Source organism: Tupaia chinensis, unplaced genomic scaffold (genome assembly GCF_000334495.1).
Source record: "Tupaia chinensis unplaced genomic scaffold, TupChi_1.0 Scaffold000054_1, whole genome shotgun sequence".
NCBI lineage: Eukaryota > Metazoa > Chordata > Mammalia > Scandentia > Tupaiidae > Tupaia > Tupaia belangeri.
The window spans coordinates 11,241,120-11,269,042 of NW_006159512.1; the positions used below are offsets into that span (position 1 = coordinate 11,241,120).

At 50.1% G+C, this 27,923-nt stretch overlaps 2 protein-coding genes across 3 annotated transcripts in view; both read right to left on the reverse strand.

Annotated features, from left to right (window-relative positions):
• Nucleotides 1–5,393: 5,393 nt before the first annotated feature.
• LRRC66 (leucine rich repeat containing 66) overlaps nucleotides 5,394–27,923 on the reverse strand; it is a 40,574-nt gene continuing 18,044 nt past the window's right edge. For both annotated transcript variants that reach the window (XM_006141454.1, XM_006141453.1), the window contains exons 3-5: nucleotides 17,312–17,481; nucleotides 9,994–10,183; nucleotides 5,394–7,762 (exon numbers count right to left, since the gene is read on the reverse strand). In XM_006141454.1, the coding sequence (XP_006141516.1) occupies nucleotides 6,078–7,762; nucleotides 9,994–10,183; nucleotides 17,312–17,481 (2,045 nt within the window). In that variant the 3' untranslated portion in view covers nucleotides 5,394–6,077. The remainder of the gene's footprint in view (nucleotides 7,763–9,993; nucleotides 10,184–17,311; nucleotides 17,482–27,923) is intronic.
• On the reverse strand, nucleotides 12,195–13,239 carry LOC102476941 (protein FAM162A-like). The gene is made up of 2 exons (XM_006141452.3): nucleotides 12,762–13,239; nucleotides 12,195–12,479 (listed from the first exon to the last, which is right to left on the reverse strand). Exons 1-2 carry the CDS (start codon nucleotides 13,222–13,224, stop codon nucleotides 12,271–12,273), a joined length of 672 nt encoding a protein of 223 aa, XP_006141514.2. The 5' UTR covers nucleotides 13,225–13,239; the 3' UTR covers nucleotides 12,195–12,270.

Below are 27,923 nucleotides of genomic sequence, written 5' to 3' on the forward strand. Positions count from 1 at the left end.
TACACAAAAAAAAAAAAAAAAAAAAAAAGAAGAATTATTTATTTAATTTTTATTTATGATCGTTATTTTAAAAATTTCCTATAAGGTGCATGTGTTCATCAGAGACAGAAGAGAAAGGAAAAAAAAGGTGAGAAAGCAAGCCTGCAGATCTGGGACCTGAACCACGGTTGACTGTGTGGGAGTCCAGTGCCCTAACTACCATGCCACCTACTGACCCCTAAAAACTTTTTATAAGAAATAAAGGGCTTCCTGGGGGACCAGTAGTTAGCATAATGGCTATGTTGCTGAACTCCCACGTAGTCAACCGCGGTTCGCGTCCCGGACCGGGTGGCTTAAAACTCACACTGGGCACGTGTGCGTGCGTACCCAAGATCCCGAGAGGAGAATGGAGGAGAAGGGATTGTGGCATGGCCAGCCCTCTGGGGGGTGATTTCTCGCTTTCTGTCTCTCTGTCTCTCTGTCTGGTGAGCGCACGCACCCTATAGCAAAAACCTCTTCAAAAAAAAGAAAGAAAGAAAGAAAGGGCTTGCTGAGACACAGAGCAGCTTCACTGGGACGCCTGTTGATGCTACACCACCAGAAGCTTTTCTGGGGAGTCTGAACAGAAACAAACGTAGTTAAAACTGTGTACACATGGCTCTCTGAGCTGCCAAAATAGACAGTGATTTTTCGCTTTGAAGTAACTACCAGTTCTGAGAAGTCTTTCCATCTCCATAGGCCCACGCTGCAGCTAGATTCTGCCCAGCGTCGGGAGCTGGCCCACTGCAGTCTCTGGGAGGTGGCATCAAGGCCCCGGACCTGGTTCCTCCCGCAGTGCACACATCACGGGGCGGTCCTGACGGAGGAGGGCGGCGGCTGAGAGGCCCTGGGGGTGGGAACCCTTAAAGGGAGTCTCAAAAGCACAGTGGATACCTGTGCAAGGCCAGAAACGCAACCCCGAAAGCAGGGAGCCGAGGGGGTCAAAGCCTGGGGTACCCAGTATCTGCTGTCCTTTAAACTGCGGGTGTTCTGGACTTCAGGGGTCAAAAACAAGGCAGAGGTCAATGAAGGGCAGCTGGGCGGGAAGCGGGGCCTGGCCGTGAATCCTCATGTTCTGTAAGAGATTTGCCTTTTCATTCATTGATTCAACAGAGGCGTGGACTGACACCTACTCCATGTGAGGCCTTGGGGAGACAGACACGTGTTTCTGTTCACGTGGACTTTCCAGCATAGACGGCGCAGACGAACGTGAAACCAATCGTGCGAGTCAGTATTTCATTTTACTCGTGGTGAGCTCTGCGCGGTGTCCAACGCTGTGCAATGAGAGTGTGAAATAGGGAGGACTGACTTGGTTGGACCTAAGAAAGTTTCCCTGGGGACAACAGCCGAGACCTCAGTAGGAGTTAGCTGGCTAAAGAGGGGTTGTTAGGGTGGGGTGGGAGAGAGCATTTGGGGCAGATGAGACCTGAGCAACGGCCTGGAGACACAGTTAACGGGGAGGTTTAGAGAAGCAGAGAACCTGCAGTCTCCAGATGGCCTCTCCCGGGAAGCTGCAGGCGCAGACGCGTGTTCACAAACCAGCCTGATGGCGGCGTAGGGGATGGCTAAGGCCCGTGGCATGGGAGCGGTGATGGCTCAGTGTGTGTCGACTCGACTGGGCTAAGGGGTGCCCAGATAGCTGGTGAAGCGTTGCTTCTGGGTGTGCTGTGGGGCTCTCAGAAGAGACTGGCACTGGGATGGCTGACCAGTGACAATGACGCTCATGGACACGGGCGAGCGTCACCCACTCAGAGGACTGGACGGGACCCGAAAGAAGAGGACGCTCTCTCTTCTCCATCTGGGACATCACTTTCTCCTGCCCTTGACCACCGCCGCTCTTGGCTCTTGGACCTTCAGACTCAGACTGACTTACGCCATCAGCCCCCGGGTCCTCAGGCCTTGGGGCTGAGTGGGAACCCCACCGGCAGCTCTCTGGGCCCCCTATCTTGCAGACGGCAGACTGCATAGCTGCTCATCCTCTGTAATGTGGCGCCACCTCCTCATCACAAACCCCCTGGGCACCCAGACGTGCCCACCTGCTTGTTCCTCGGGGAAGCCTGGCTAGCACGAGACGCCCAGAGACGGCCGTTAGAGCTGGCTGGAGTGCCAAGGGGTCAGCTAACGCCACGGCAGTGTAGACGAAGAGAACGGGAGATGTTGACGGATCTTTGGGGTTAGAACCAGCTGTCCTTCATGACTGACAGATAAACTAGATATGAGGAGAGAGAAGCGATATCAGAAGAACGACTCCCAGGACCAGCAGATGGTGACATGGTTACCGTCACTGGACTCCCACATAGTTGACCATGGCTGGAGTCCCGAACTGGTGGCTTAAACTCGTGTGCATGCGTGCCCAAAATCCCAAGAGGAGAATAGAGGAGTAGGGATTGCCATGTGGCCATGCCATCCCCCCGCCCCAGGGAATGATTTCTCTCTTTCTGTCTCTGTCTCTCTGGCGAGTGCATGCACCCTATAGTACAAATATCTAAAAAAAAGGAAAGAAAGAAAGAAAGAAAGAAAGAAAGAAAGAAAGAAAGAAAGAAAGAAAGAAAGAAAGAAAGAAAGAAAGAAAGAAAGGTTCCTAGGTTTCTAGATGGGGCAACTGGGTGAGGAAGATAAGAACACAGAGGGTCGGGCTGCAGGTGTGGGCAGGATTTGGGGAGCTAGCTGGCTTTACTTTGGGTACGTGCCACAGGCAACTGGGTGTGAGCACCAGGTTCCAGGAAGGCTCTAAGGCTGAGATGGGAATGGCAGTATCGGTGATGAGGTGGTGGGAGAAGCCATCACGCCGAACGGTTCAGGCAGGTGAAGTGAAAGGAGGGAGGAGACGAGAGGTCAGAACGAGGTCCGGGGAAACAGGCATATTTCAGAGGTGAGCACAGGAAGGGAGTCCAGGGAAGAACGGCCAGAGAGGCGCAAGAACCGAGGGCAAGTGTGCGAACCTCTCCCCTCGCCCGCCCAGTCGTCCTCCTCTGCCCTGCTCGGCGGCCCGGGGCCAGCTGCTGTACGCTGCATCACCGGGCTCTGCTGTCCTCTGGCTTCAGAGGTGAGCCCCGGGGAGGAGACTGGATGATGAGAGGAGAGAGGCTGGGGTGACTGTCCCCACCCCTCCACCCAGCTTCCTCCTGCTGGTCGGGACTGTTAGCCGTGGCCCACCAAGGACGCAGGGCTATCTCACAGCCCGGCTCCCGGCTCTCTTCAGGCCTGAGGGTGGCCTGGGCCTCCCTGCGCTAGCCCTCTGGTCCTTCACCTCCGTTGGGGCACTCCTGGACCTCTGCCTCACGCTTTGCAGGCCGTTTCTTCACTAAGCTCTGAGTCTTTCCTGTTCCTTCCCACCTATGTCTGTCTGGAACCCTCCCTTTACAGGGTTGTAGCACAGCAGCCCCAGAAGTTTCAGGGTGGGAGTGGTCAGCAGTGTCCACCGCTGCAGAGGGTCTCCTCGGAGACCGAAGTGCTCCCTGCGTGTGGCAGTTGAGGGCTGCTAGTGACCTATCCTGGCGCAGGGGAAATGCATGACAGGCCTGACCCTGCCCTGCAGTCACTGGGGAGTCGCGGACCGTGGCTTTGAGGAGCCTAGCTCAGGGAGAGATGAGAAGGCAATGTTTTGAGAGAGGTGCTGGGTGGCATGTTCTTTAATTTTAGCGTTGCAGGGACTTGAGCATGCGCACAGCCCATGAGAAGGGTCCATTATCCAGGCAGAACCTTGGGTGTGGGCAACACGAATAATAAAGCCACACTCAGGTCACAGCAAGAGCAGACGGGAGGGGTCGCCTGCGTGAAGACTGCGGATTTCTTCCTAGACTGGAGGAAGGGAGTGACCGTGTGAATGTTTACAGAGAGTGGCCAGCAGGTGGTGTGGTTAAGGCGCTGGACTCCCACATGGCTGACTGTGGTTCAAGACCCAGACCTGGTGGCTTGCTCTCTCTCATGTTCTGTCTCTCTGCCTTTCTCTGGTGAGCACACATGCCCTATAGCAAATTCAATTAATAATAATAATAATAAATTAATTAAATGATTCTTTAAAAAGAATGTTTATAGGTATGGGGTAGGGAGTGAGGGAGCTTCTTCCTGAGTGCCTCAATTTTCTCAGTGAAAGGTCAAAATAGCCACTACTCAGAAGCCCATTAAGGCCACAAGAGTTTGCTGAAATCAATGAGTGCAGGATTAACATAAATGATACAAACCAGAATTTAGCATGTGCAGTAACGTGATGATGTTCTGAGGTGGAGTTAGAAAGTAGGGACTTCGGTCTTTACACAAATGTGGGAGCCATCACAGCTTTCTGAACAGTGGCGTGATGAACTGCGGAAGAGATCATTTGGGCATGAGCGGGGCAAGGAGAAGTACCCAAGGTCCTAATGATCTAGGAGAGAAGCAGAGGGCGTGCCTTATTTGGGGGTTGGGGGTGGAGATACAGCAGGTGTCTGGTGGGACCTCAGGGCCCTTCCCCAGAACTCCACCACCAACGGGGCCCTTGGTGTATTTTCCTTGCAAAAATGCATCGTGACTTTTCCAGCGACCCAATAATGTGTTAGACTCTCTAAACAAATGTACGTGCTGAGTGAAACAAGGCGCTCCCTGCAAACACTGCTTTAACCTGACTCGCCCAGCCCCCATCTGGCTGCCACGTCCGACCGTCTCCCCGCACAGACATTCACGTCGACTGCATGGAGTGAGGAGGCGACTCATGTAGGAAATGAAGAGAAGGAGGCAGAGGTAAGCTGAGTACTTTAACTGGGTTTGCTGAGTGGATATTGTGACAGCGTTGACCTGGAAAGGGAATGTGAGAGATCGAGTCCGTGAAAGAGAAAGATCTTCAGGTGCCATGCGCGTTTGGGCAGTGGAGGTTGAGAATGTGAGTCGGTTAGGAAGGGAGGCCTGACGTGTTCATGGGATCAGCACCCTCTTCTAGAGTGGGCTGCTGAGGCAGTGGGGTCCCAGGGGCATGGCAGAGGGGCCCTTTGGCAGACCGGAAGGACAATTATGTTAAGTGAAACGAGCCCGCAAAATAAACATTGCTAGAAGAGAGGACTTGGAAAGTTCCCAGCACAAAGAAATGATAAGTGTTCGAGGTGACGGATACGCGGATTACCCTGGCTTGATTACTACACGTTGTGTACCTGTGTCGAGTCACGCTATGCGCTGTAAGTAGAGACGGCAAATATAAAAAAGACACCAGATAGACCCTGAGGAGTGCCGTCTGTGGGGCTGGCAGGTGGCATGGAGGGTAAGCTCTGGACTTTGTGGTTTGAGTCCCGGATCCAGAAGCCAGAAAGCACCCTCAGCACATGAGTGCATGCCCCAAATCCTCGGAGAATGAAGACGGGGTTGCCGCGTGACCATCCTCCCTGGGGGTGCTTTCTCACTTCCCTCTCTCTCTGTCTCTCTCTGGTGAGCGCGTGTGCCAAGGAGGAAAAAATATATAGAATTTCTCTGAATTCTTCTAATTTTGCAGTTTCATAATCAGCTTCCAAAAAGTGCCAGTGTTTGCAAATAATTGGTTAAAACTCTACCTAGCGTTCGTATCGAAGTGTGTCAGTATGTACTGAACACGTCACTCGAAGCCCCTCTGGTTGCCAAGCTGCCTGTCCCTGTGTTAGGGCAGACCTGCTCCTCGGTCAGCTCCCTCGGGTTGCTCCGGGTCGGCCCCCAAGAGCAGGTTAGAACCATGTCCTCCTCACCGCGACGGACTGTCCTCCGAGTACCGCTCCACTCTCAGGCTCGGCAATGCGCTCGCGTTCTTAGTGCTCTGGCCGCGTCTGGAAACTCTCGGAACAAGGGCCCATGGATCTCAGAACCAGCTCAGAACACCCTCCCTGTCCTCCGTGACGCCGCCGCGTGGCTCTGACCACCACTGCGCTGACTGCATGTGGCGGGCACCCTTCCTGGCATCGCTGTCCTCGGGTGGACAGACGAGCCCCTCATCCGCTTCGTTGTCCATCTGTTGGAGTTCGTGGCGTCCCCTGAAGAAGCCCAAGGCCAAGGACTTACACTTTCCGTGTGGTTGCCTTGCAAGGACTGTCCCCTTGAGCTGCGTCTGTCCCCTGAAGGAGAGGTTCCTATTCAGACACACCCACGTCTCTTCCCTGGCTGGCACTCCCGTCGGGGTCTGAGGGTTCCACATCGGCATGACATGGAGGTGTCCGTGCGGAAATGTCCTCACTAAACCATTCCAAGTCTCTAAGCGAGCAGTGCCATGGTGGGGTCTCGGGCTGGGCTGTGTCATCCTCATAGGTGGCCGTGCCTGGGATCTGGTCACCTACCAGACTAGTTCTCGCTGACCCGGGCAGGGCCTCCGGCTCCTCAGGTGTCCAGGTGTCGGGGACATTCTGCACCTGAGTCTCACACAAAGCAGAGTCCGGACCCGAAATGAGATCTTCTGGCTTCTCCCCTTTCTGCAGAATCTTCTGGAAGGTGATGCTGCCCTCAGGACTTCTGAAAGGTACAGCTCTGTTCTGGCTTCCCCCTGAGGTGGCATCCTCTTGGGGTTCCTCTCCTTCAGTCCCCAACCCTGTCCCGGCATCCTCTGAGTTGGAGGAGCTCAGAGTAAACAAAGAGCCTTCATCGGAATCCGAATCTGAATCCGAATGGTGGCGGGACACCCGCACACACTGAAAGTCAGAAAGTGTCCCTGGGCCCTCGTCAGCAGAAGTGGCGTTTGGGTTGCCGCTGGGCCCTGGGTCGGTACCTCCAGGTACCTCACTGCCATGGGCAGGGCACAGGGCCTCAGCGCCCGTCCCCAGGGTCCCCTGCATGCTGGGCAGACCCTCCACGGTGCGTCCTTGCATTTCCCGGGTGACCTGCACCTGCGGGCCTGCAGGTGCCCAAGGTAACCATCCCGTGGCCCTCGTGTCCTTGTTCTCTGCAGTCCCCTGCGTGTTTGCGTAGGTTTGCTTTTCAGAGAGAGGAGCTGGCGTTTCCCCTGAGAGGGGCGCGTCCAACTCACTCCAGCCAGGGCCCCTGTGTGAGGGGCCTGCTGGACGCTCACTGATAGGACCCTCCCCGTCCACAGCGTCCCGGTTCAGTCCTCTGAGGACAACCTGGCTGTAGGTGTGGTCATCATTGTCATCACTCAGGGGGCTTGCTGCGCTGTCCTTTGGAAGCGTGGCATCGACTCCGCTTGTGGCCCTCGTGGGGTTCCCGTGTTGTCCCAGGCTCTGCTGACTGCTGCCCAGAGTTCCCTCAGGGGTGACAGCGGCCTGTGGCCATGGCTCTGTCACTGAGAAGGAGTCCTGGCTCTCATAGAGGTGGGGGTCGTGGAAGACTCGGGGCTGATCTGACCTTGGGGGCTGCCTGTTCCCCGCAACTTCCACGTCATCGTAGAAGCCCTCGTTAAAGTGCCCGGCCCCAGCGTGGGGGCTGTGGTCCTGGCATCCTTGTCCCCACAGTCTGTCAATATAAGGCCTGCAAAAGGCCCCCAGGCAGAACGCCGCGAGGAACGTGACAAACACCGACAGGCACACCGCCAGCGCCAGGCTGTCCCGGCCAGCACTGTCCCTCCTGCCCGCAGCACCCACGTCCTGGGCCTGTCGAACCGCCCTCCCCCGCCACGTCTGCCTCTCCCCGGGACCCGAGTCTGCGACGACCGTGGTCCTCAGAGTGGCCACGTGCCTGCGCGGTCCCTCCTGGGGCCTCCCTGCTTGGCGGCTTCTGCTGTCTGTCAGGTGGTTCCGATGAATCTGAGGGCGGTGGGGCTCCCTGGAAGTTCTGCTTCCCGGAGCCGCCCAGGACACCTCCTCATTCTCTGCAAGTGGGAGATAAAAAATCAAACAAAACATTCATTGGGTCGAGTCCTGGACCTAGCAGCTGGAGGAACACTCCCCAAACCCCAGGAGAGACTGAAGGGGCAGCAGCGTGGCCACTCCTCCTGGGGGTGAGGTATCGCTCCCATTCCCTTTCTCTCTGACTCTTTGGCTCGTGCACGCCCTCTAAGGAAAACTGAAATAAAGACGTTAAAAACTTAAAAAGCCACACATTGAGAGGATGTTGGAATGATTTCCGGGCTTCTGCAGCGGCGCGAGTCCTCCTGAGCCCTGACGGAGCTCTGCTTTGGAGCGTCAGCTGCGGGAGGGGTGCGGTTTGATTCACTCACTCACCGGTTCTCGTCTAATCCGACGGTCGGCCCGCGGCCCTGTGCACGCTCCCACACGCTGCCTGTCGTAGTCAGCTGCCCACGGCCCCCGAGCCTTGTGTGACTTAGGCCTTCTCCCAGCAGCTGCCCACGGTAAGAAAAGCCAGGCCGGGGGAGGGCCCCGTGTCTCCCTTCATACCCTTGCTACACCAGTTTGCAGGACGCTGCAGCAGGCCCTGAAGGCCCGGCCTCAGCCTAGCCAGGAGTACACGGGTCCCTGGGGCTGGTGAGTGGCCAAGAGCCTACATGCTCCTGCTGGTTCCCGACCTCTGCTCTCCGTATTCAGAGCGCCCACCAGATGAGACGGTGTTGCCGGCAACGGGAAGACCTCAGTCTGCTCTCCGTGGATTTCTTCCAAACCTGCTGAGCACGACCAGTCTGCTTTACCGGCCGTCCTGAAGAGGTCAGAGTCTAGGACTTGTTTTTTAAAAATATGACTTTTGGGGCCAGCAGATGGCGAAGTGGTTAAGTGCTGGACTCCCACATGGCCAGCTGTGGTCTGAGTCCTGGACCCAGCAGCTTGAAACTCATGCTGGGCGCATGTGTGTGCTTGCCCAAAATCCAGAGAGGAGACTGGGACAGAAGGGAGTGTGGTGTGGCCACCCCACAGCAGGGTGATTTCTCACTTTCTGTCTCTGTCTCTCTGGCGAGTGCATGTGCCCTATAGCAAAACTCTTTTTACAAAAAAAAGGCTTTTGATTTTTTTCCCTACTTAAGAGTTTGAGATTTAGCTAAGATAGTTAATATTGAAAAATCCCTCCCAGCCCAGACAAGGTGGTGCATGCTGCTAAGACATGATGCCACAGTCTGGGGTCATAGAGGAGGCCCTGGTTTGATTCCTGGTCCAATCTAAAGGGCAGGAGCAGTGGTGTATGCCTGAAACCTGGTGACCCAGGGAGGCTCAGGCAGGAGGACCAAGAGTTCGAGGCTGGCCTGGGCAACATGATGAGACTTGCCCAGAAAAACCAGGTGTGGTGCATGCACCTGCAGTCCCAACTGGAAGGCTGAGGCAGGAGGGGTGCAAGGTGGTAAGACTCTGTCTGAAAAAGCAAAATGAAACAAAAGACCCGCCCAGGATGCTCAGCTACAGCGATGTCTTCCAGGACTGCAGCGGAGGGGCCAGGAATACATAAAGGGAGGTGTACTTCTAAATATGTGTGTTTGATTTGTGGACGTATGTAATCACACTTCCAGTGTTAGCAAGCACTTAACCTTGTTTTTCACATCTGAAAGCTTCTTTCTTTGCTTATTATTATTATTATTATTTTTGAGAGGTGTTTGCTATAGGGTGCGTGCGCTCGCCAGAGAGAGAGAGACAGAGAGACAGAAAGCGAGAAATCACCCCCCAGAGGGGATGGTCACACCACAATCCCTTCTCCTCTCGGGATCTTGGGCATGCACGCACACGTTCTCGGCGTGAGTTTTAAGCCACTGGGTCCGGGACGCGAACCGCTGTCGACTACGAGGCAGTCCAGCGAAATAGCCATTACGCTAACTGCTGGTCCCTCTTTGCTTACTTGTTAAGAATTGGGATAAAATTGTGCCATTGTGAGAATTTAGAGCAACATTTAAAAAAAAATTGCTGTCTTTGACCAAATCCAGTTGATTGTGAGAGATTCACATTAGGCTTCTTTGGCCACATACAGAAATCCGTTCATACACTGAGGAGAACGGTTGGCACCATTGGCACCAATGGTTATTCTCTGACACAGCCCAAAGCAGGCTAGTGCCAGGGACCGGCCCTCATTTTCAGAGGGACCGTCACTGTTTCAAACGAGACTGAATTTCAGTGTGCATGTTCCAGTTCAAACAGAGCCATTACAGAGAGGAGAGGCACTACTTACCAACCAGCGTGTTACAAAGTACACTCCACTTCCTCCTCCAGGATCCAGAAGTAAAACTTTGGAAGATTGCCGTCCAGTTGTCACACTGCCATGGGTTATCAGCCAAGTTCACCTCCAGATGGGGATGTTCCAGAGCGAGGGTCACCATGGGTAGGATGGTGGTCAGAGCATTGCCGCTGAGGTCAACCACCTGCTTGGGGAGAAACGCGTTTAGGACAGTTCATGCACGATGACTTTTAGAGACAAACGCTACAGAAAGTCTTCACCTGGCAGCAGTGTGAATTTAGCACCGATTGAGAGCCAGAGAATCTAGGTTTTAGATCTCTGCTCTGTCCCTGTAGAGTCTGTGAGTTTTGACGAATTGTCTCCTGCCTCTGGGCCTCCCTCCCGGCGCTGTGGTAAGGATTAGATGTTCGCGAAAGCTTTAAGTATGGGGGCCTGTATTAGAGGCCTAATCCTTTCCCCTTCCTTTTTCCCCATGAGTTGTAACGTCTAATGTGTCTGTTACATGTTTTTGCAAAGAAAAATGTGTCATGACTTTCCCACTGGCCCAATAAAACCTAGACTCCCCTGTCAGTGAGGTCTAGTGTTGGATCTAGAAGTTTTAGAACCACTGCAATCTTGAACGTGGTAGAAGTTAGTGGATGATGAGGACGAACAACACGGAAGAATTGGGGTTGACCAGAAGTATGAACGAGCCATCTCTCATATCCATCACTAGTTCAAGAGCAGTAGTGTGCTTCTCTGTGTCCGCGCTATTTAGTACTATTTAGTACACCCACGATGGCTGATATTTCTAGTGTAATCAGAAACGGAGGGAAACCAGGCCAAAAAAAAAAAAAAAGGTTCTGTGGCTTAGGAACACAGCAATGTTTGTTAAAGTTGGGCACAACAGTGCTATGACAGGCAGGACAGATGCCGTTAGGGGTAGCTCCAGCTGCCACTGTGGGGCGCTCCTGCTGCTCTGGTACCTGACTCCCGCTTTCCCAGCAACGCTGTCATCACCCACCCCGTTGCTTTTAAGTTTTGGTACAGGGCACATGTGCTCATTATAGAGAGAGAGAGGAAGAGGAAAAATATGAGAGATCACACACACACACACACACACACACACACACGGGCAGGAGAGGGTGGCGGGGAATGGCCACTCCAGAACCCTGTCTCCATTCTCCTCTCAGGACTGGGCACGCATGCACACACGTCCAGTTTGATTTCCAAGCCACTGGGTCTGGGACTCGAACTGGCAGTTGACCATGTGGAATCCAGCTGCCTTAACCTCCACATCACCTGCTTGCCCTCATTCTCCCTAATTTTTACAGAGGAAAAGACCGAGCTAGGCCACATGGTATATCCCACAGGGATCCTGGCACAGGGCCTGGTCCACAGCGTTGCTCAGTAAATAATAGAAAGGAATGAATGAATGGAAGGCGAGGTCTAGATCTGATCTGCTTCCTCCACAGAACACACCCGCCTGAGCCTGAGCCTCACTGCACCTGAAGAAGGGCCGGGTAGGGCGGCCTGGAGCATGCCACACCAGGTGAGGTCTTAGGGTTTGGGGAGAAGAGAACATCCAAAAAAGAAAGTGCAACCCTTGCCAAAGAAAAATCAAAAATAAAACAACTGAATGAAAACCTAAAAGGGCGAATGTGTTTTACACATCAGGGGGAAATCTCAGGTTATATCATTTTTTTTTCCTTTTTCAATGAAACATTTTATTAAATCTCTAAGATACAAATTTAAATGCTCTTTAGAAGTTAAAATGATACAGTTCTATGAATAATGATTACTTATTTTTAAAAGAAGTACCGCATTAAACTTCACCCTTATTTAAAACATAGGTTTAGGTGTTCGAAAATAGTGAAGGAAAACGAATCTTCTAAACTGTACAAGAAATGATGCTTTTTGATCAGTTTGCAAGTAATAAAATGAAAGAACTTGATACCTGCAGAACAGCTGTAGTGAAATGGTGTTTGTGTAAAATATACTCTTGTGACATGGATCCTCACATATTATTATTTTTAATTATTAATTTAATTTTGTTTATTCATTCATTTTTTTTTTCTTAATTTGACCAAAGTGAGACAGAGAGAGAGAGAGAGAGAAAGTGAGAAAACAAGCCACCAGGTCTGGGACTTGAACCATGGCTGGCCATGTGAGAGTGTCCAGTGCCTTAGCCACCACGCCACCTGCTGGTCCCCACACATTACTTTTTAATACAGACTTTTGCTGCAACATCATTTCTGGATTTTCAAAATCTAGCCAACATGGATACCTCTGCTACTTAGTTTTGGCCTTCATAGCTGCTTCCTCTCTCAGACAAGCATTCTTTTCCAAGTTCAAGCTTGTTAAAGACTTATTTCTTCCAGCCACCTTCTTACCCTTAATAATCATGAAAATGCGACTTGCCACCGTTAGGGCAGTCATTACATGGGTGACCTTCACCTGGAGTTTGTTCTTGGCAGCATCAAGCATCTCAATGTGAGAGTCTCTGGGATTTCATCTTCCTTATTATTATTATTATTATTTTTTTGGAGAGGTTTTCGCTACAGGGCGCGTGCGCTCGCCAGACAGGCAGAGACAGAGAGACAGAAAGTGAGAAATCACCCCCCAGGGGGGATGGCCACGCCGCAATCCCTTCTCCTCCATTCTCCTCTCGGGATCTTGGGCACGCACGCACACGCGCCCAGCGTGAGTTCTAAGCCACCGGGTCCGGAACGCGAACCGTGGTTGACTACGTGGGAGTCCAGTGACATAGCCATTACGCTAACTGCTGTTTCCCTCATCTTCCTTTTGGAAACGACCTGACCAAATTGAAATCTTCGCCCAATCTGTAGGTTTGTGTGGTGGAACTCTGTGGCTGTAAGTGTGGGAGGGCGCTTTTGAGTTTTCCTGTGGTTTAGTGCAAAGTCCACTCCCTGTCTTCAAGTTCGAGTTTCTGGTAAGCCTTAGAGATAAGGAAGCATCTCTTGCACATAGCCTAAAACAACTCCCGGTGCCAGGTGCTCGCTGCTGGGGCTCCCCGAGGCCGCCTACCACGCTGCCCAACACGACACCTCGACAGAAGGGCGGTAGCGCTGGTGCCCTCAGTGTCACCGAGAACCCTAGTGTGAAGGACACAGCCAGGGCCGGAGGGCAGAGCAGGTAGCAGATTAAACACATTTCTAAGAAGAGCCGATTCCAGTGACCAAGCAAACAGTGCCACAGACAAGACCTGCAGGCAGAATAGAGCATTTTGTGAACTGAGGTAATGAGGTGACGTTTCCAGTGTTGAGTAGTTTGGCAGCCTGGGCTCTCAAAAAAGGGCCAAAAATGGAAGCAGAAGACCGAGGTTGGGAAGCAAAACCCCCTTGCTTTGGCCTTGCCTTGCCCAGGGTTAGTAGCTTTCTTCTGTAGCTCTCTGCAACCGCAGTGAAGTCGTCTGAGGTTGGCCGGCCGTTGTTTTCTTTTTAAGGTCTGAGGGTATTTTCTCACCGCAGCTTTTTATCATATTACAAATCATGGGACTGAAAGCAAAACTGGAGGGAGGACAGTGAATTAATAAACTGATTCAGGGAAATGCATCCTGAGAAAAGATTAAAACAGAGCAGTTCAATTTGGCTAAAGAATCACCCCCACGCCAGCATTCAAGGGGGGTGTGCGACAGAAAGATCAAGAGACGCATGTGGCACTGCTTCACAAGTCACGCAGCTCAGAGGGAGGGCGAAGGTTAGGGAAAATGCTAATTGAAGCGTCAATGAAACGTCTTTCATTCCACCTAACATGCGATGAATTCATGCTTTGAAAATGCTGTCTGGCTTCTGAGAAGATCCTGTATGGGAAAACACAGAACCGTGCAAGAATCCCTTTCGTCTCCCGGAAGGAGAGCAGCGTCCATCTTGAGATTCTCTTTTTGGTGCCAAATATGTTCCTCATGTTCCAAAACCAGCCTTCAGAGCTATTGCCAGATATGTTAAAGGATAATAGAGAAGGAGAAATTGTGCGATTCTGGGCATTTCCAGTGAATTGAGAAGTACAGCTGTTTTAAAATATTCTCTAATTTGATTTTTAGTTTGTCTGTGGTGTCTATTACTGGTGAGCTGCAGAAACACTCATAAAGCACAATAAAAGCGCATAGGAAATAAAACAGAGAGCAAATTACATATATAAATACGTATGCAATTTATGCCGACAGTAGACAATAGAGTAAATGAGATTACAGGCAACTTGACACCCTATCTGCAGTAAATGGGGAAGTCCTGCCAAATCCTGCAGACATTCCACCTGCTATAATGTCACTGTGATGGCAGACAGACTCCGTGAGGTCTCCAGTGGTCCTGCCTCCAGGTGCCCATGCCTCTGAGCGATCGCCTGCACTCGCCGTGCACAGGACCAGTGGTCTGTTTCTAGCTCGTAGACAACAGCGAAGGCAAGGAGATAGCACGGCAATTAATCACTGAGCTGAAGGCTTCTTATTGGAGGGCCTCTCCTTGGCTGGCTCTGAAGCAAGCTGCCATGTTGCGAGCTTCTTGGTGGAGAGGCCCACATGGCACAAAACTGAGGGCAGGCTTAGACCAACCTCCTATAAGGAACTGAGCCCTCAGTTCAGTGGCCCAACAAGGAAACGAATCGTGCCAAGAATCACTGAGCTGTGAAGTTAATCCTTTTCCACCTGAGCTTTCAGGTGAGGCCCCAGTCTTGGTGAACACTTACATTACAGTCTTTTAAGAGACCCTGAAGTAGAGGTGCTAGGCCATGCCTGAATTCCTGACCCACAGAAACTGTAAGATAACATGTGTGTGTGGCCTTAAGCTGCTGAGTGTATAGTAATTTGTTACGCAGCAGTAGCTAACGAATACACCTAGCCATGATCACTGTCCATTCCTCCATAAAATTTCTATATGGGGCCAGCACATGGCTTAAAGGTTAGGGGAACTGGACCCCACATGGCTGACTACATGGCAGTTAGAGTCCTGGATCTGGTGACCTGAAAAACATGTGGGACACATGTGCATGCATGTCCAAAACCCCAAGAGAAGGGAGAAATGGAGGAGAAGGGGTTGTAGTGAGACCACTCCCCATGGAGGTGCTTTCTGCCTCTCCCTGTCTCTGTCTCTCTCTGGCAAGTGCACATGCCCTCGGCAAATTAAAAAAGAAAATCTGGGGGGCCAGCAAGTGGTGTAGCGGTTGAGGCACTGGACTCCCACACGGCTGACCCTGGTTCGAGTTCTGGGCTTGGAGGCTTGAAACTCACGTCAGGTACATGTGCACGTGTGTCCAAAATCCCGAGATGGAGAAGGGATTGCAACGTGGCCATCTTCCCTGGGTGGTGATTTCTCCCTCTCCTTCTCACTGTCTCTGTCTCTTCAGTGAGTACGTGAACCCTATAGCAAAAATGTCTCTTAAAAAAAAATGAGAGGACCAGCAGGTGGTATGGTGGTGAAGGCGCTGGACTTCCATGTGGCCAACTGCGGTTAGGAGTCCCAAACGTGGCACCTTGCTTTCTCACTTTCTCTCCCTTTTTCTGTCTCTGGTAGGTGTGTATGTCCTATAGTAAATTGAAAGATAATAATAATGATAAATAAAACGAACTCTTCAATGTTTTTATGTGTAGTATACATTTTTAAAGGACGCACTGTATTCGAATACTGTTCTAAGCACCTTATACATACAAAAACATCGAATTCTCACAAAACTCTATGAGAAACTAAGTTATCTGCATTTTTGGATGAAGAGGCTCAGAGAGGTTTGAATACCTGCCTGAGACCATGCAGCTGGGAAGGAGCGGAGCGGGACTCCGAACCCGGGCAGCTGGCTGTGGGGTCTGCCCACTGCACTGTGGCTCCCCCCCTCCATGCCCTTTAGTGGGGAGGGGCTCAGGGAGCCGTCTGGCTGAAAGGGGGAGCTGGAGCCTCCTGTGCCGGAGCAGTGCTTTACACACCCTGGCAAACGGCCTCGCCTCTGTCGGAGCCGGCTCTGTGACAGCCACTGGCCACCCATGGTTACCGGGGAGTCCAGACTGGGATGTGCCTATGTGTGAACACACCCCAGGCTTTGAGACTGAGTCTGACAAAGAGAACAGGAGATAGATCTTCACTGGGACCAGCAGATGGCGTAATGGTTACATCCCTCCACTCCCACGTAGGCGACCACGGTTTGAGTCCCAGACCTGGTGGCTTAAAACTCATACCGGGCATGTGAGTGTGCGTGCCCAAAATCTCGAGAGGAGAATGAGGAGAAGGGATTGCGGTGTGGCCATCCCCCCTGGGGGATGCGGTTTAGGGAGGTGCCTCAGTAATAACAGAAATTCACTTTCTGGCCAGCCAGTAAATGAAACTTGAGTTGGATTGAACTTGATTTAGAAAAATAATGTCAATTTTTGCTAAGGATTGTGTTTGAGTAAAATCCACGGCCATTACTGTGACCTTTGACCTTTAAGACGAGACTTCAGCTATTTCAGGGGATTTTATTTATTTATCTTTTTCTATGTGTTTACTTATTTTTTCCTAAAATTTGCTATGGGGTGTGTGTACTCGCAGGAGAAAGAGAGAAATCCTCCCCAGCAGGAGGGGGAGTGGCCACTCCACAATCGCCCCTCCTCCATCCTCCTCTTGAGATTTGGGGCACACATGCACACGTGCCTGGGCTGTTTTCCAAGTCACCAGGTCTGGGCCACGTACCACACCGTTGGCCTTGTCGGACCCTGCTGCTGCTTAACCACCACACCACCTGGTTGGTCCTCTTTTATTTTATTTTATTATTTTTTTTAAGACAGAGTCTTAGGCCAGCAGGTGGTGTGGTGGCTAAGGCACTGGACTCTCACATGGCTGACTACGGTCTGAGTTGCAGACATAGCAGCTTGTTTTCTCACTTTCCGTCTCTCTCTCTGTCTCTCTCTGGTGAGTGTGCATGCCCTGTAGCAAGTTAAAAATAATCATAATGATAAATAAAATAAATCTTAAAAGAGAAATGTGGGTCTTGCCTTGAGGCCCTTCTGCCTCAGCCTCCCTAGTGACTGGACCACAGGCAGCACCGCCACGCCTGGCTCTTACAGTCAGGGTCTGCCTGTGTTGCCCGGGATGGCCTCGAGCTCACAGTCTTCCTGCTTCAGCCTCCCCCACCCACGGGACTGCGGGCACATGCTGCCACCCCGCCCTGACTCCTCGGCCTCCCAGCGTCCCAGCCTGGGGACCACAGTATCTTTCCAGTATAGCACCTTGCCTGGGTCTCTTTTAGGAAATCTTAAAGTAAACTTACTTCTGGACACAAACTCTCTGACGGAAGTCATGGGACGGCCTCTATGTTTGCCTATTTAACAATGGGACAATTTAGATGTTAGAACCTGTAAGTTTTTGAGGTCCTTGAAGGCTTCTGGGTGAATTCTGAATATCTTGTTGCCTTTTAAAGACAGTCTCTCCAGGTGCCGGCAGTTATGGAAATCAGACAGCCCAATTCGCAGTATCTCGTTGAATGACAGATCCAGACTCCGCAATGACTTCAGATGCCATAGCCCTGTGACAATCAAAGAGTAAATTAAGATCCAGACTGATGACAGTCACTGCAGCGTGTCTGGAAGGGTGAGAAGTTGGGCACCACATCCATGGTGTTTATTATTATTATTTTGAGAGACTTTTGCTATAGGGCATGTGCACTTGCAGGAGAGACAGAGAGACAGAAAGCGAGAAATCATCCCCCAGGGGGATGGCCACACCGCAATCCTTTCTCCTCCTGGGATTTTGGGCATGCACACATAGGTGGCCGGTGTGAGCTTTAAGCCACCAGTCTGGGACTCAAACTGCAGTTGACTATGCAGGAGTCCAGTGATGTAACCATTATGCCATCTGCTGGTCCCTATTTGTTTTTTTAATAGAGAAATTTTTGCTGTAGGGCACGTGTGCTCATAAGAGAGACAGAGAGACAGAAAGACAGAAAGTAAGCAATCACCCCCTAGGGAGGATGACCCTGCAGCAATCCCTTCTCCTCCCTTCTCCTCTCGGGATTTTGGGCTCGCACACATCTGCGTCTGGCATGAGTTACAAGACACTGGGTCAGGGACTTGAACCATGGTTGACTATGTGGGAGTCCAGCGATGCAACCATTATGCCACCTGCTAGTCCCAACATTCACGGTTCTTAATTGAGAAATTTTGAGTATGGCACATTAATATAGAAGGTCCCTAATTCTCAACGGTTCAATTTGCAATGTTTTCATTTTGTGATGGTGTGAAAGCACTATGCACTTACTCCTGACCAAATTTCAAATTTCAATTTTTGACCTTGTGCTAGCCATATATGCATAGTCTTCAAAATGTTCATAGAAAATACATGTTATAAAACAACTCTGTAGAAGTTTCCATTTGTGTGTACCAAAATAAACTCACACCATTTTTTTTTTTTTGAGAGATTTTCACTATAGGGCGCGTGCGCTCGCCAGACAGACAGAGAGAGACATTAGAGACAGAAAGCGAGAAATCACCCCCCCAGGGGGGATGGTCACGCCGCAATCCCTTCTCCTCCATTCTCCTCTCGGGATCCTGGGCACGCACGCACACGCGCCCGGCGAAACTCACACCATTTTTAAAAGAGGTTTTTGCAATAGGGCACATGCACTAGCCAGAGAGAGAGAGAGACAGAGACGATGAGAGGAAAAATGAGAAATCACCTCCTGCGAGGTGGCCACACTGCAATCCCTTCTCCATTCTCCCCCTGGAATCTTGGGCACGCACATGCACCTGGGGTGATTTATCAAGCTCCCAGGTTCAGGACTGGACGGTGGTCAGCCATATCAGGGTCCAGTAACGTGACCACTGCGCCACCTGCTGGCCACACAGACTCACACTTCAATTCCGTTTTCCACCACGCTTTCTGGGGTCCCCTCTTACAGAGTAATACTCTGGCCTGATGCTGGGCAGCCACAGGGTCCCGAGGACAAACCACTCACACTCCACCACGCACTGTGTTGCCAGGGGGCTTGGGATGTGGTGTTTGGTAGGAGGCGAGGTACACTAAACGCTTATTTCCAGCTTATGATAGTTTCAACTTACGCTGGGTCGGCGTGAGTTGGGGAGAGTCTTACTATGAAATATGCAGTCTTGGGGCAGATAACCACGTGAACTGACTGCGAAGGCAAAGGTAAGCTGCATAACAGGGTAGAATAGAATCCCGATGTTCTGGAAAATAAAGAACCATACAAAACACATGTATTTGGAGTGAGCAGGAAAAGGGCCTGGGAGGAAATGAGCCAAACTCTCAAGGGCAGCTATACTTCGCAGAAGGGTGGAGGGAGCTAAGTGGGTGGGATAAAGAAGGGAACTTTCTTTTTATTTTGTATATATTCAGATTCTTTGAACAAGCATGTCCTACTTTAAAAACGAAAGCACTGGGCCAGCCGGAGGTGTGGTGGCTGGGGCAGCGGAGCCCACATGGCCGGCTCCACGCTGAGACTCCCAGACCTGGCCACACGAAAGAAACACGGGCATGTGTGTGCGTGTCCAAAATCCCGAGGGGAGAATGAGGAGAGGGGACTGCAGTGTGGCCGTGCCCCTGGGGGGTGCTTTCTCTCTCTGTTTTTCTCTCTCTTGTTGGCAAGTGCATGTGCCCAATAATAACATTTAAAAACAGAAAGCATCAATTAAAAATGTAACCTTGATTAAAAGAGCTGTTAAATACATGTTTATTTGACTGGGTTATGGATAAAATTGAATCATCTTATGATACTAGAGGGAAAAAATCATTTTGATGTTCTTTTCATAAAAGAATTCTTCCAGTTCTGGGACCAGCAAATGGCTTAATGGTTATGCCGTTAGATTCACATGTAGTTAACGGTGGTTTGAGTCCCGGACCTGGTGGCTTAAAACTCAGACCGGGCGCATGTGTGTTCATGCCCAAAATCCCAAGAGGAGAGTGGAGGAGAAAATATTGCTGCATGGCCATCCCCCCAGGGGTGATTTCTCGCTTTCTGTCTCTCTGTCTGTCTCTGTCTCTCTGGCGAGCACACGTGCCCTATAGCAAAAATCTCTCAAAAAATGATAAAAGGAGTTCTTTCAGTTTTAAGATTCTCTTTTACTTAGTAGCCATACCCTACTGATTGTTGATACTCTGCCTGGTTTCTAGGCATTCTTGTATCCCCCCCAGGGGGGATGGCCACGCCACAATCCCTTCTCCTCCATTCTCCTCTCGGGGTCTTGGGCACGCATGCACACACGCCCGGCATGAGTTTTAAGCCACCTGGTCCAGGACGCGAACTGTAGTCGACTTTGTGGGAGTCCAACGACATAGCCATTACGCTAACTGCTGGTCCCAGGCATCCTTGTATTTTTCAAAGGCAATAAATTATAGCTAGATTTTGTTTGCTGGTAAAATAACCAAATTCAATGTCAATCTCTGCCTTTGTATTGTACTTCATTCCAGAGAGCAACCAGGAGGTCCATTTGGCATTGAAAATAGTTTCAGAATGAAGCCAGTTACAGCTGTCTCCCCAGTTCGACTTCCCATGTGGGTCTCATGGGTCTCGTGGGTCTCGCAAAGAAGCAAGGAAGCACCTGCATTTTTATCCCCTTCTGCTCTGTTCTCCCATGTGGACTGTAACAGCTACTCTGTAACAAATCGGGTTGCTTCCCTTCCTGAAGGGCTTATTCTTTGCAGAGTCCTTACAGTACAGCTTATCGTGCAAAGAGACGATGACTTAATTGGAGTGGCTGCACCGTCTGCATTGTCATATGTTCATTTCAGTTGAACAGACTAGCAAGAGACCATCCAGACGACGAATCGATTGAAACAGTCCGAGCACGTCAGCTGGTGCTGAGGGTGAGTGTAGCATAGAACCCATATCCTTTAAGAGTTTAATCCAGGGGCTGGCAGGTGGTGTGGTGGTTAAGGTGCAGGATTCCCACGTGGTCAACCCTGGTTGCAGTCTCAGACCTGGCAGCTCGCTTTCTCAGTTTCCGGCTCTCTATTTCTCTCTAGTGAGTGCACATGCCCCATAGCACTTTAAAAAATAAATAAAATTGGGCAGTTAGCGTAATGGCTATGTCGCTGCACTCCCACGTAGTCGACCGCGGTTTGAGTCCTGGACCTGATGGCTTAAACTCACGCAGGGTGCGTGTGCGTGCGTGCCCAAGATCCCGAGAGGAGAATGGAGGAGAAGGGAGTGCGGCGTGGCCATTCCCCCTGGGGGGGGGGATTTCTTCCTTTCTGTCTCTCTGTCTCTGTCTTTCTGGTGAGCACACATGCCCTATAGCAAAAACCTCTCGATAAATAAATAAATAAAATAGATAATTCTTGGGGGAAAAAGAGTTTAACCAGTTTGAATGATACGACATACACACCAGAAAAGGTTACTACTTTACAAAGTAGTTCATCACCAGCACCGTCCACTGTAACATCAACTGTTATTTGTCTGTCTGCCTGTCCACCGGATGATGACGACCCTTCGGGACAACACTCACGTCCTTGGGTTCATGCAATGCCGGAATATATAGCCAATACAATCCAGTCAAGAGGCCCCAGTGCACAGAGATGCAAAATCCCTGAGCAGAGATGAGAGGTAGCAGGACGCTCCCAGAGCTGCCCCTCCTGGGAGGCGCTGTGTTCACGTCTGGAGACCCCCTGAGCACACCAGGCGAGCACGTGCCCACATGGGTCTGGCTGGAGCTGGGTGTGGATCACAGTCTGCAGACCCTGTCGGGGGCACCATCTCCCTGTCGCTGTCTCTCTCCTTCATGGGAGGAAGGAGTAAATACACTGAAAAGAGGAAAGATTCAATACCACAATTTGCATTTCTGGCTTGTCTTGAAAAGTTGGAAGTTCCAGCTGGCAGAGAGGACACCTGGCTGGAGCTGAGTGAGGACGCCTTCTCCGGATGGGGTGAGCTTATGGAAGACTGATTTTTTTGTACTCCTGTTTCCGTAAAAAATAGGAAAACAAAGGATAGGCCAAGACTAAATTTTTTTTTTTAAGGGAGAGAGTCAAGGCTTATATTCAGCCAGCATGCGCTAGGAAGAAATGCGTCCACACCGGTTCATAAACGGTCATAGCCGTGAGACTGGTGGAGGCCTCGTGTGCTGCCCACGGCCCGGGCGGGCCCTCTGTCTCCCTGCCCCTGCCAACCCAGCAGGCCCACTCCAGACCACAACCAGGAAGTATCCAACCGGGGGGCCTGGCTGAAGGCTGGTTGTTAATGCTTTTGAATATAATTCCTGGGAAAAACACATTTCTTTGTGAGTTTTACTACATAAACGTTTAAGTCCATGAGAAAAAAAGATGACATTCAGCATCAATTGAAGAAGCTACAGTGGGGCCGGCAGGTGGCGTGGTGGTTGAGGTGCTGGACTCCCACATGGCTGACTGCAGTCTGAGTCTCGGACCTGGAGGTTTGCTTGCTCACTTTCCTTCTCTCTCTTTGTCTCTCTATGGTTAAATTAAAATATAATAATAAATGAATTAAATTAATAAAATAATTCTTTAAAAAAAGTATAGTTTCCTTAACACTCTTTTAAAATAAAAAGAATTATTTATTTAATTCTATGTATTATTATCTATTTTTTTTTTTTTCGCTATAGGGCGCGTGCGCTCGCCAGACAGACAGAGAGAGACATAGAGACAGAAAGCGAGAAATCACCCCCCAGGGGGGATGGTCACGCCGCAATCCCTTCTCCTCCATTCTCCTCTCGGGATCTTGGGCACGTACGCACACGTGCCCGGCGTGAGTTTTAAGCCACCGGGTCTGGGACGCGAACCACGGTCGACTACGTGGGAGTCCAGCGACATAGCCATTACGCTAACTGCTGGTTCCCATTATTATCTTTTAAAATTTGCTATAGGGCATGTGTTCCCACTAGAGAGAGAAAAGAGAGAAGTGAGAACGCAAGCTGCTGACCTGCTTGGCCTGTGCGGGAAGTGAACTCACCCTCCTGAGCTACCTCAGGGCTTCATCGACTTGAAAAGTCTTCCGGGAGCCTAGCTTTGAAATGGAGGGAAGAAATTATTATTTTTTTAAAGATTTTTCCTTTAGGGTGCATGTGGTTGCTGGAGAGACAGAAAGAGAGGAAGTGAGAAATCACACCCCACACCACCACCACCACCACCCCGCCCAGTGAGGATGGCCACACCATGAACCCTTCTCGTCCATTCTCCTCTCGGGATTTCGGGCACACGCGCACATGCACCTGGTGTGAGTTCCAACTTGCCAAGTCTGGGACTTGAGTCAAGGTTAACCACGTGGGAGTCCAAAGCCTTAACCACTAGACTACCTGCTGGCCCCAGGAAGAAATTACTTTTAAACTCCTATTTAATTGTGCACTCTTTATGCTCTAAGCATTTCAGGAACATCTTTTCATCTTTATGTAACCCTGGGGTAGTCACCATTTTACAAATGGTAACACCTGGGGTTACCAGCATTTTACAATGATACAACCTGGGCTTTGGGAACTTAGGAACCTGCCCAGTATCACAGTGGCTGGAGCTGGGATCGAAACCCAGACCTCTCAACCCTTACCCTTTAACCACATCCATATTCTTAATTAAAACTGCAAACAAACAAGAAAAGACAAGAGCGGGGCCCTGGAAGAACTTGGGTTTAAACAGGGAGGGAGGCTGGGACAGGACTTTGCAGGTCTAGGCCCTGGAATCCGTAGTGACCCTGTCAGAGCCATGCCCAGTCATCCTGCTCGTGCTGGGAGTCATGGGGCCTGGAGGGTGGTTCGAGACCTGGACGTCTTTATTATCTTTGTGACTCTGGATATGAGCCAGGGAACATCACCCAAGGTCCCTAAGCCTCAGAAGGAGACAGCCCTAACACAGGATTCCGGCATAGCTAGGTACCCGCATGCAGTAATAAGATGGATAAAGAGAACATGGTACGTGTAAAGTAAGGGAATCCTATTCAGCCACTAAAGAAGATGAGCTCCAGTCACTTGGCAGACAAGCCTGGAAGGCATCGGTTCCACGAAAGAACTCCGGCACAGGAAGAGCAGGTCTGCGTGTTCTCACTCCTCAGCGAAAAGCAATGACCATGAGCTCACGGCAGTAGAAAGCTGACTAGTGACTTCCAGAGACTGGGGAGGGGTGGGGGAGAAGAGAAAGACTGGTTTATTTTATATTTTTATTATTATTATTTATTTTAGATTTTTGTCTTAGGGTGAGTGAGATCTAGAGAGACAGGGAGGGAAAGTGAGAAATCGCCCCCGTGGGGGAATGGCCGTGCCGTAGTCCCCTTTCCTTCGATCTCTTCTTGGGGTTTTGGGGACCCACAAACATGTACCTGGGGCATCTGGCAAGCCGCCAGATCTAGCACTTGGACTGTGCAGTCAGCCATGTGGGGTCCTGCCACCTCAACCACTAGACAACCAGCTGGCCCCTATACCTGACATTATTTTCAAAAGTTAAACATGGAGAGACTTAAGTATGAAACCTAAAACTAGGATACTTCTTGAATAAAATGTAAAATTTTTGAGACCTTGCATTAGGCAAAACAGTTTTTAGACATGACACCAAAACATAATCAATGAAAGAAAGATGGATAAATTAGACTTTAGCAAAACTGAAAACTTCTCTTCAAGACACTGTTGGGTCAGCATGTGGCGTGGAGGTTAAGGTGTCTGGATCCCACATGGCTGATTGTGCAGTTCAAGTCCCAGACCCGGCAACTTGAAAAACACATGGGTGCATGTGCCTATGTACCCAAAACCTTGAGAGGAGAATGAGGAGAAAGGATTGTGGTGTGGCCATCCTACCCTAGGAGTGATTGCTTACTTTCCTCTCTCTCTGTGTCTGGTGAGTGCATGAGTCCTGTAGGAAACAAACAACAAAAGAGATACTGTTAAGAGAATGAAAGGCCAAGCAGCCACAGAGCAGGGAAAATCTCTGCAAGGATATATCTTGTAGCCAGGATATAGCGCTTAAAATCTCTTGAAACTCAATAATAAGAAGCAACCAATCCAATTTTAAAAATAAGCAAAGAAGATGTATTAAAAGCAAATAAATACATGAAAAGACACCCCAGATCACTAGGTGTTATGGAAATACAAATTATAATCACAAGGGGCCAGCAGGTGGTGTGGTGGTTGGGGTGGCCAGACTCCCACATGGCTAACCACAGTTCGAGTCTCGTATCTTGCTTTCTCACTTTCCTTCTCTCTCTGACTCTCTCTGGTCAGCTTCAAAATTAAAAATAAAATTAAAATAATGACAATGAATAAAATTAAGTAAAATAAGTCTTTGAAAAAAATTACAATGACAGCCAGAGTCACCCATTCGATAAAAAGACCGACCATATTGAGTGCTGGAGGAAGTGGATGAACTACTGATGGGAATGTGAAATAGTGCAACTTCTTCGGGAAACGGTCTGGCAGTGTCTTAAGAAGTTACATATTTATACTTAAAGCTACCACATGACCCAGGCTTTCCATTCCCAGGCATTTACCCAAGAGCGAAGAAATGTTTTTTACATAAACACAGATTTTCACAGCAGCATTACTTATAACAGTCCCAAACAGAAAACAAACAAAATGTCCATTAAAAAACAAATGGAAAAACTATAATATAGCCATGTAATGGAGCAACCTCCAGGAACAAATATTTGGTTTTTGGGTGTGTGTCCTCACTGGAGAGAGACAAGGAAAGAGAGGGAAAGTTAAAACTCACCCCCCAGGGGAAATGGCCACCCCGCAATCTCTTCTCCTCCATTCTCCTTCTGAGATTTTGGGCACGCATGTACATGTTCCTGGCATGATTTTCAAGCTGCTGGGTCTGGGACTTGAACTGTGGTCAGCCATGTAGGAAGCCAGTCTCTTAACCATCACATCACTTGCTGGGCCCAGGAATGAACTACTGGTACGTGTACCAAAGTAGGTGACTGTGGCGAGCACTGCATATGGAAGCCACCTCGAGCTATCCGCCATCTTGAAACCATTAGGCTTAACTTCCTCACTGAGCAAATCCTTTCTCAAATCATGTGACCAACCGTTCTCCCCGGAAGTGATTGGGTTTCTAGGCAACGGGAGAGATCCACCCACATCAATGATTGGTTTATGCTGTTGTATTTCATTTGCATTTCGGGCGACCAATTGGTTCCCACCAGCTGTATATAACTCGCCATTTCTCTGCAATAAACGGAAGTAGACGGAAGAAGACGACTTGATCAGCACCTGGTAGTGTGTGTGCGTGTGTTTGTCCCATCTCTCACTCCCTCCCCCAAGGAACCTGTTCCACGGTCCCGCAGGACGGGACAGGTGACTGCCCTTCAAAGTCACGCTGAAGGAAAGCAGCCAGGAAATGAAGCGTGCACGCTGCCTGACTCCAGTTCATGTTCTAGAACATGCAGATTAATCGATAGCGACAGGACCCCGACGAGCGGTCGTGCAGGGCTGGCGGAGGCTGAGAGGAAGGGGGATTACTGGGCGCAGGAGGGAGGCTTGGCAGTGCCGAGCATGCTCACTGTGTGGAGCGGATGTGCGTGCCAGAGCATCAGACTGCACGCTATAATACAGCGTAACAGTCGTGCCGTAAGAGTCATTCTACGTAACAAGGCTGCGTGTTAACAATGGGTACATGTCTAGAGAGGCTCTGCTGTCACCATCCTCCTGCCTCAGCCTACCTACTGCAGGTGTGTGCCACCACTCCTGGCTCCCTTTAGCTCACTGTGTCGCCAAGGCGCCCTTGAGTCACTGTCTTCCTGACCAAGATTCCAGAGTCACTGTGACAGCTGCAAGCCACCACACCTGGCTTTGAAGGTGAACTAGGAATTGAATGGGGGCCTCCCATGAGGTCCCAGTTTATGGGGCACAGAGTCTCAGCAGGGTGCCCCAATCAAGGCTGGTTCTGCTTTTAAAAAGTAGTTAAGTGGGGACCAGCAGTTAGTGTAAAGGCTATGTCGCTGGACTCCCATGTAGCCTACTGTGGTTTGAGTCCCGGAACCAGTGGCTTAAACTCACGCTGGGTGCGTGTGTGTGCATGCCCAAGATCCCAAGAGGAGAATAGAGGAGAAGGGATTGTGGCATGGCCATGCCCCCTAGGGGTTAATTTCTCGCTTTCTGTCTCTCTGTCTCTCTCTGTCTTTCTGGCGAGCGCACGTGCCCTATAGCAAAAACCTCTCGAAAAAAAAAAGTAATTAAGTGGAGAATAATTGCTAATGCTTATCATGTTTCATTTGGGGTTCTGAAGTTAGGTAGCGGTGACAGTGGCATGACTCTGTGCATATATGAAAACCATAGCATCTTACACTTTAAAGATGAATTTAGGGGCCAGGAGGTGGTGTGGTGGTTAAAGTGCTGGACTCCCATACAGCCAACTGCGGTTTGAGTCCTAGATCTGGCAGCTTGAAAATCATGTCAGGCATATGTGTGCACACGCCCAAATCCCAGAAGGAGGACGGAGGAGAAGGGATTGTGCATGGCCATCCCTGCAGGGGGTGATTTCTTGCTTTCCTTCTCACTGTCTCTCCAGTGAGCACATGCACTGTATGGCAAAGAACAAGGATGAATTTATGGTCTATAAATATTTCCATGATGCTGTTGCAAAAAGGAGAAGGATGGGACACAATCTTATTATACAAACATTAATCAAAAGAAAGCTGAAGTGGCTGTGTTAATATTAAGATCTGTTTCAGAGCCGAGAACACTACTCAAGAAGATCATTTCATAACGACTCAACAGAAGGACATAATAAACTTATCAACACAACTTCCGAATAGCTGAAAGAACCCTAATAGAACTGCAGGGAGAAACAGTCCTGGGTAGAGTAAGAACTACAATACCTCTGTCTCAGCAGCTGGCAGAACAAGCCAACAGACAATCTGTGAGGCAGAAGAAGCTGTGAACAACACTACCAACCACTTTGCCTACGGACATCAAACACTAGAAACAGTGGAACACATTCTTTTCAAGTTCACATGGGTACACAGACTTGACTTTAAGCTATAAAAAAAGTAACAAATTTAACAGAGTTCAGTGCACACAA

What these genes read in the sequence shown, in the direction of transcription:
- LOC102476941 (XM_006141452.3), bottom strand. Translation starts at nt 13,224, where the DNA reads ATGCTCTATTCTGCCTGCAGGTCTTGTCTGTGGCACTGTTTGCTTGGT. An exon ending in GGAAGATGAGGGAAACAGCA is followed by an intron (nt 12,480 to 12,761) that starts GTTAGCGTAATG and finishes GAAATCCCAGAG; the next exon opens with ACTCTCACATTGAGATGCTT.